At 43.3% G+C, this 8,525-nt stretch overlaps 1 protein-coding gene across 1 annotated transcript in view; it reads right to left on the reverse strand.

The window, feature by feature from the left end:
• LHFPL1 (LHFPL tetraspan subfamily member 1) overlaps window positions 1-4,145 on the reverse strand; it is a 43,701-nt gene extending 39,556 nt beyond the window's left edge. The window contains exon 1 of the mRNA XM_065901233.1: window positions 3,695-4,145. Within this exon, the coding sequence (XP_065757305.1) occupies window positions 3,695-4,145 (451 nt within the window). The remainder of the gene's footprint in view (window positions 1-3,694) is intronic.
• Window positions 4,146-8,525: the final 4,380 nt, after the last annotated feature.

Below are 8,525 nucleotides of genomic sequence, written 5' to 3' on the forward strand. Positions count from 1 at the left end.
ATTCAACATAGTTTTGGAAGTTTTAGCCACAGCAATCAGAGAAGAAAAGGAAATAAAAGGAATCCCAATCAGAAAAGAAGAAGTAAAGCTGTCACTGTTTGGAGATGACATGATACTATACATAGAGAATCCTAACAATGTTACCAGAAAACTACTAGAGCTCATCAATGAATTTGGTAAAATAGCACGATACAAAATTAATGCACAGAAATCTCTGGCATTCCTATACACTAATGATGAAAAATCTGAAAGTGAAATTAAGAAAACACTCCCATTTACCACTGCAACAAAAAGAATAAACTATCTAGGAATATACCTACCTAGGGAGACAAAAGACCTGTATGCAGAAAATTATAAGACACTGATGAAAAAAATTAAAGATGATACAAATAGATGGAGAGATATACCATGTTCTTGGATTGGAAGAATCAACATTGTAAAAATGACTCTACTACCCAAAGCAATCTACAGATTCAATGCAATCCTATCAAACTACTACTGGCATTTTCCACAGAACTAGAACAAAAAATTTCACAATTTGTATGGAAACACAAAAGACCCCGAATAGCCAAAGCAATCTTGAGAACAAAAAATGGAGCTGGAGGAATCAGGCTCCCTGACTTCGGACTATACTACAAAGCTACAGTAATCAAGACAGTATGGTACTGGCACAAAAACAGAAAGATAGATCAATGGAACAGGATAGAAAGCCCAGAGATAAACCCATGCACATACGGTCACCTTATCTTTGATAAAGGAGGCAGGAATGTACAGTGGAGAAAGGACAGACTCTTCCATAAGTGGTGCTGGGAAAACTGGACAGGTACATGTAAAAGTATGAGATTAGATCACTCCCTAACACCATACACAAAAATAAGCTCAAAATGGATTAAAGACCTAAATGTAAGGCCAGAAACTATCAAACTCTTATAGGAAAACAGAAGCAGAAGACTCTATGACATAAATCACAGCAAGATCCATTTTGACCCACCTCCTAGAGAAATGGAAATAAAACCAAAAATAAACAAATGGGACCTAATGAAACTTAAAAGCTTTTGCACTGCAAAGGAAACCATACACAAGACCAAAAGACAACCCTCAGAATGGGAGAAAATATTTGCAAATGAAACAACTGACAAAGGATTAATCTCCAAAATTTACAAGCAGCTCATGTGGCTCAATAACAAAAAAACAAACAACCCAATCCAAAAATGGGCAGAAGACCTAAATAGACACTTCTCCAAAGAAGATATGCAGATTGCCAACAAACACATGAAAAAATGGTCAACGTCATTAATCATTAGAGAAATGCAAATCAAAGCTACAGTGAGATATCATCTCACACCGGTCAGAATGGCCATCATCAAAAAATATAGACAAAATAAATGCTGGAGAGGGTGTGGAGAAAAGGGAACACTCTTGTACTGCTGGTGGGAATGTGAATTGGTACAGCCACTATGGAGGTTCCTTAAAAAACTAAAAATAGAACTACCATACGAGCCAGCAATCCCACTACTGGGCATATATCCTGAGAAAACCATAATTCAAAGAAAAGTCATCTACCAAAATGTTCATTGCAGCTCTATTTACAATAGCCAGGAGCTGGAAGCAACCTAAGTGTCCATCATCGGATGAATGGATAAAGAACATGTGGCACATATATACAATGGAGTATTATTCAGCCATAAAAAGAAACGAAATTGAGTTATTTGTAGTGAGGTGGATGGACCTAGAGTCTGTCATACAGAGTGAAGTAAGTCAGAAAAAGAAAGACAAATACCATATGCTAACACATATATATGGAATCTAAGAAAAAAAATTGTCATGAATAACCTAGGGGTAAGATGGGAATAAAGACACAGACCTACTAGAGAATGGACTTGAGGATATGGGGAGGGGGAAGGGTAAGCCATGACAAAGCGAGAGAGTGGCATGGACATATATACACTACCAAACGTAAAATAGATAGCTAGTGGGAAGCAGCCGCATAGTACAGGGAGATTAGCTCAGTGCTTTGTGACCACCTAGAGGGGTGGGATAGGGAGGGTGGGAGGGAGGGAGATGCAAGAGGGAAGAGATATGGGAACATCTGTATATGTATAACTGAGTCACTTTGTTATAAAGCAGCAACTAACACACCATTGTAAAGCAATTTTACTCCAATAAAGATGTAAAAAACAAAACAAAACAAACTTTGCACAATGAGTCTAAGGAAAGAGGGAAACAGAAAACATCACCTTAACTGGCACAGCAAAGAGAATCTGGTGCTTTTCCTAAGAAGGCCAGGAAATCATGATAGCTTAGCTCAGTGTTTCTCAACCTTGGCACCACTGACATTTGGGACCAGATACTTCTTTGTTTTGGGGAGTGGTCAGCTGTCTTGTTCTTGTACATTGTGGGATATTTAACAGCATTCCTCACCTTTATCCACTGATTGTCAGTAGCACCCTCCCCAATTTTTGATAACCAAAAACAAGTCAAAGACCTTACCAAATGTCCCCTGGTGGGGGATGAGGTATGTAAGAAATCAGCCCCTGTTGAGAAGCCCTGTCTTAGCTCATCACTAATATCTCACCCCAAGGCCACATAAATGCAGTCATTGGAGAGAAGAAAGAAAATTAGGATCTGGGTTATCTTGCCAATGAACAAATTTAAGGAAAGAAAGGAAGTGAACAAGAGAGAGGCCACTGTCATTTGCTTACAGCCACAGGGCAACTTAGTGAAAGAGCCAGAAGTGGGATCCAAGTTTCCTGGCTCCAGGCACCCACACTGTGCTGCTAAGGAGATGACAGTGATAATGAATAATGATTCTACAACTTTAGGAACAACAGCAATAAACTTCAGCAATAGGTTCTACCAGCGCTTTTTTCCACTGCCGCAACTAGGTGTAAAAAATAGCTCACATATTCACACACACATTTGCCTGTCTGTCTTAAACTTGCTTTTTCTTCTCCGTTCAGATTAAACTGCTCCCCTTGCTTTCCTACAGTCTGCCATTTTTGCATTTTGCTCTTTCCTAGCCCATCCACACACTGCCAGCATCCAGGTCTCCTGCATTAAGTTTAGGGGGAGGCTGAATGAGGGAAAAGCTAAGTAGGGTGCGTCAGGGCCATAGGAAACCTGGATAGTCTGTTAATGGCTACTAGACAGGGCTAGCCTTAGATGCTGTCAAATAAGCAGTCACCTGAAGTCTGCCTGGTACCTAGCATTTCACTATTAGAGATGTATTTTTTGGTGAGGACTGTACATTAAATTCTTATGAGTAATTAACACCTGGGTGTATGTGTCTATCAGATCACTGTCCTCTGAGATAACTACCAGAGATCAGGGATCTTAGAGGTCAAGTTTATTTTGGAGCAGTAATACTAGAGTATAAGTTGCTGCCCCTGGAAAGCAGACCTGGATAATATTCTTCAATGGGCACTCTGCAAGGAGAAGAAGGTGATGAAAATCAGGGCTAAAAAAACCAGATATCAACTCTGCCTACTAGCCAATCTTGCTGAGAATAAAACCCTGATGTAGATTGCACTTTGGGGAGTCCCAGGCTAGGTGTTTCAAACGAGTCCCCATTCATAGCCCTAGAGATGGACAAAGGGGAGAAGCTGAGAGTGGATTTCCCCATGAAACAACATCCCCACTACCCACAACCCTGCAAAGCTCCCCAACCTACCCAATCCCAGGAACACCGTCTTACCTCCCACGAACTGTGCGGCTCCCATGTAACGTCCCATCATTCTGGAGATGAGTTCCTCCATGCAGCAGCCTAGGACAGCAGCCAGTGCCACCAGGAGCAGCAGAGCACAGCCGGCACCTGTCACTACTGTGCACATCTGCCAGGCCAGGCTTGGGATGGCATTGAAGCTGGCATAGCGCCCACACTCTTCCACCATGATCAGACTCTGCCCCTCTCCCCTCACAGGGTAGTTGCACCTCCGGAATGTGCTGAATGACACTGGCTTCCCCAGCTGGGATCCAAAGAGCCAGTAAGGCAGGAAGTAACTGGTAGAACTGGCCACAGCGGTAACAAGGGACAGGAAGGCCCAGAGGGTCCCCGCCAGGGTCAGGCTGCTCCGCATGGTCCCAGGTTTCTCTGCAGGGATAGGGAGATGAGTTGGGTCACAGCACCAAATGTAGAAAGTTATCATGTAGGCTCCATTGGCTTGGTTTTCATCTGCCTGGCCAGTCCTGGGGCTCAGTCATGTGCTTCTTGGCCCCTACTTCTGGATAAGATTATTGTCTCAAGGACCATTTGGGTCCCTATGGGATTCTGCTCTCCAGCACTTTTCCCATCTTCCCTTCCTTCCGCCTGATTCAGAGTTCTATGGTCTCTAGGCTGCCATGGAATAAGTGTAGAACTGAATTAGTGACTGTTCTGCCCACTCCAATGCAGCCCGAGCAGACAGCTTTTAGCTCTTGACATCCAGCATGGAACAAGTGACAGGAGGGAAGTCTGAATCAAACCAAGGCTCTCTGGAGAGCCCCCAACTTCTGGTGGAATGGCCTTGTTGACCTGAAGGCCTGGAAGGGGCAATATCTCAAGAAGGCCAGGAACCAAGTTGTTTTCAGAGAGTTAAGAAAGAAGGAAGATAACTCACAGGGCCTGCCTCTACTCCAAGGGAGAAGAGGGAAGGAGAGCTCACTATGGAGTTAGAGGATGTGCCCATTTGACCTTGGTAGGATGTCCAGGAGAGCATTAATGTGGGCTTTCACAGTACTACATCAGCTAGGTTAAAATGGGTAAATAAAATAAGGGGTGCCTAGCCTCATACCCTTTGCTTATCACTGAGTGAGCACTGTCCAGTCACTTTTTCCCAAAATCAAAATGAGAGGCACCTTTCCAACCAGTGAGGGTTGTCTAACACTAGGCTATCTACTAAGAAAACCTGCCTGGTCCTTTGCCGAATAAAGTTAAGAAAGCATCTCATCTCTCTGAAATGGATCAGGTACCCCCTGCCTGGCATCAGGAACAGAGATCTATAGCTATAAGGGCATTTCAAGGTGCCTTTTGGAACAAGTCATCTCAGATTCAAGACAGTGAGAGCCTTTTTAGATCTAATCTCCTCAGCCCAGCTCACAGATGGTTTTCACAGACCCCTCTGTCAAAAATCCACCACTTCCCTCCCAACTCCATTAATCTGCCATTGCTTTCTGGCCTGTTTCTCAACGAGGGCAGCCAGAGACCACACTGAAGCTTGCTGACAGCACTGTGAACATCTCCAGCAAGCAGACGGTGGAGTTTGTTTCAGACACTTCTCCATGATTCATCACCACTGCGTAAAGTTACAGGTGGTGGGAGAGGGGTTCAGCGGTGGGGGACTGAATGCATGGGAATTACAGGAACTGGCTATATTGCCAGTTTGGGACATTGTCAGGCGCAAGCAGCAGTTGTACTCAGGGTCTCAAGGACCTTGTCCAGCCATGAGCTCTGTCATAACCATCATCAAACAGTACCTGGCACAGAGCGGGCACTGCAATCCATATTTGTTTAATGAAACCCATTTTATAGAAGCATCCAATTTCCAGGCTGGCAGGGATCTTAATGAATCACCTAATTCAACCTTCTTGTTTTACACACGGGGGAATACACCCTTGTAAAGCGGGAAATAATTTTCCCCAAGTCGCAGAGTAAGTTAGCAAGCAGCCACACTGGAATAAGAGACCCAATCTGCAGATTCCTAGGTCAGTACTTTTGTACTACACAGTGCTAATCACCCCCCCTGCCCTATCACTTTACAGATGGAAATACGGAGAGGAAATGATTTACTCAAGGGTAAAGAACTAGTGAAGTACACTGGCCGGACTAGAGCCCAGTTATTTGATTCTTCGTATAATGCTCTTTTTTCACTCCACCACAATTCCCCTCCTGATACATACGTATTGTGTGCTATGTGTTTCGTGCAGGAAGGGAGCAGAGGTCGTAAATTGTAGGTGCTTACTTTGGAATGTTAGGGCTTTGGGAAGAGAGTGCCCTGAGCTGGGCCCCAGGGAATGAGGTTTTATGCCTGGGAGTGGAGGGAATGAGAGAAAGATGTGATGAGGGATTGAAAGCCAACAGGAGGAGAAGTGGAACTAGTTTTGAGTAATTGCTGTTAGAAAGCAGGTACGCTTGGACGCAATGAGGCAATGCCTCTGCTTGCTATATTAGAGCATGTAAGATTATGGAAAATGCAAGCAGCCCTCTTTTATGAACTTACTTCTTCGTGAAGAAGCCCAGGCCAGAGGATGAGAGGAAACAAGCTGATAAACAGCTGCTGGCTGTAGCATCATATTCCCTTCCAAGTCCATTATTTCATGTGCCCTGCCCAACAATCTTCTTAGGTTGGTAAGAAAGGTATGAATAGTACCCCCAGTTTACAAATGAGCAAATTGAGGGTCAGAAAGCTAAGTGACTTGCCCAAGGTTACACAGTGATTCGATGGCAGAGCCATAATTTCCCACTTCTCCTTCATCTGCAATTTTCCCCCATATTCTTCCTCATCACCCCAAAACTGTTTCACTGAAAAGCCTCCGTGGTTTCCCACCCATGATGCCAAAACTGTTTAAGGATGGCAAAAGAATTAAAGGGGAAGGACAGGGAAGGTAGGAGGAAGGCCACTTTCTCTAAGCAGCATGTAACCGTTAGGACCCGGGTATTCACTGTTTCAAGTTTGTAGTCAGAACGAACCCCATATGTCCCCCACAAATGTCATCACCCTGAGATCAGAAGTACCAGTATGACAGCCAGTAGAAGGGCAGAGAGCTTAAGGCAGAGAAAGGGACCATATCAGTGAGTGGTACCTACAACTATACTAAAATAGGAGGAGGGCTTCTGACGTAAGGTTATCACCATCTGTGACAAAGCAGGATGTTTAAAAAACTACAAGACTGCCAACCACTGTTACCATAATTTCATTTTTAAAAAATGGCATTTTGAAGCCAAGAGGTAGGAAGGCAGGATTACAAAATTCCTTTTAAATAAAATAGGTTTAGCTTTAGAAAAACTCATTGGCCTTCAGAATTTAAATACTTTCAACTTCAGGAAAAACTCATTGTCCTTATTTCATTTAGAATGAGGGTGTCCAACCATGCTAGTTCACTTGGGACTGAAGGATGTGGGACTGTCAAGGATGAAACTAGGAAAGTCCCAAACTTGGATGGGTTAGTCATTCTCTTTAGGACTAGAAGTGTGGAGAGTCAGCACTATCCATGGACAGCAGGTTGAGAATCACTGCCACAGATAATTTTCTCATGTTATCTCTCCAGGACCTAAACAATATAAGGTTAAAAGTGACCATGGAATTAAATAATGGAGAGATGAAATCTATATTTTGAAGGTAAACCTTTCTGAATCATAGGCTTGACTTCATGTAGACAAGAGAGGTCAGGAATCCAGTTGCTCAATATTTTCTGCTCACAAAATAAGCCCCAGCCCAGCTTCGCCTGTGGCCAGATAAGGAGGCAATGGGCCATGTGGAGTCTGCATGTACATTGCTACATGTTCACATGTACAGACAGGGAAGTGCATTCACGCAAATGCTTTGAGTTACTGCGCCACCTGCAATGGAGTAACCTCCCTTCATGACAGCCCTCCAAAGCAATCCAAGTTCATTCCCAGGGGCTATCCAAGTCTCTTTACATTCACATTAATAAAAGTCACACACAATGCTATACTTCACTCTATCTATTCCTCTTGTGTATTTCATGTAGCAATCGCTTTGTTTCCCTGTCTTGGAATGCCTAGCCACAGAGCCACACTGGATTTCAGAAACCAAGAACTCACCCTGGTGTTCCTGCTAAGTGGTCCAGTAACCAGGTATTGATAGGATTGCTATTGACCCCCTCCCTTTGGTTACATGGTCCCTCACCCTTAGTTGCTCTATCTCCTAAATGGGTCACATGCCTGTTTCTGAGAGCAGTTGTATGAGATGCAGTGAGTGTGGCTAGAAAGTTATAATGACCAGGGTAGAAGTATGAGGTCTGTTCTAAATTTGTTGTTTTTACTAAAGACTAGTGGTAAAGATACAGTGGTCATTCTAACACAGACTCATGGATAGAGGTCATTTCAACCTGTAAGGTGCAGGAAACCCACCTAAGCCATACACGTCAAACAGTTATCTATATTGCTTTCAAAGAACTCTAGAGAAGAGAACTCTACAATTTTTCTCAGTAGCTTGATAATTCTCACTGTCAATAAATCATTTGTTACATCTCATTTTAAACCATTTTCTGGTGCAACTTAAGGCCAATTCCTTTGGTCGGGGCCTCAGAGGGAATAGAGAACAGCTTGGCCACTGTCCTCCAGACGAGAGCCCTTCATCAACACAGATTAATTCAGATTGCTGGTAGCTTACCTTTAGACTTTTTCTCCCCAAATGAGCACTCCACCTCTCCCTGTGGTGTCTCGTTGCCAAGACTGTAATCATTTGTTCTCACCTTTTCACTCCCATGCGTACCTACTCATATGTGGGCACTTACTTAGTTAGTATCAGTGAAACTGGAAACATTGCTCTTATATTTTTCTTGGTGGAGAAAAACAAACCAAATTA

The sequence above is a fragment of the Phocoena phocoena genome, chromosome X (assembly GCF_963924675.1).
Source record: "Phocoena phocoena chromosome X, mPhoPho1.1, whole genome shotgun sequence".
Lineage (NCBI taxonomy): Eukaryota > Metazoa > Chordata > Mammalia > Artiodactyla > Phocoenidae > Phocoena > Phocoena phocoena.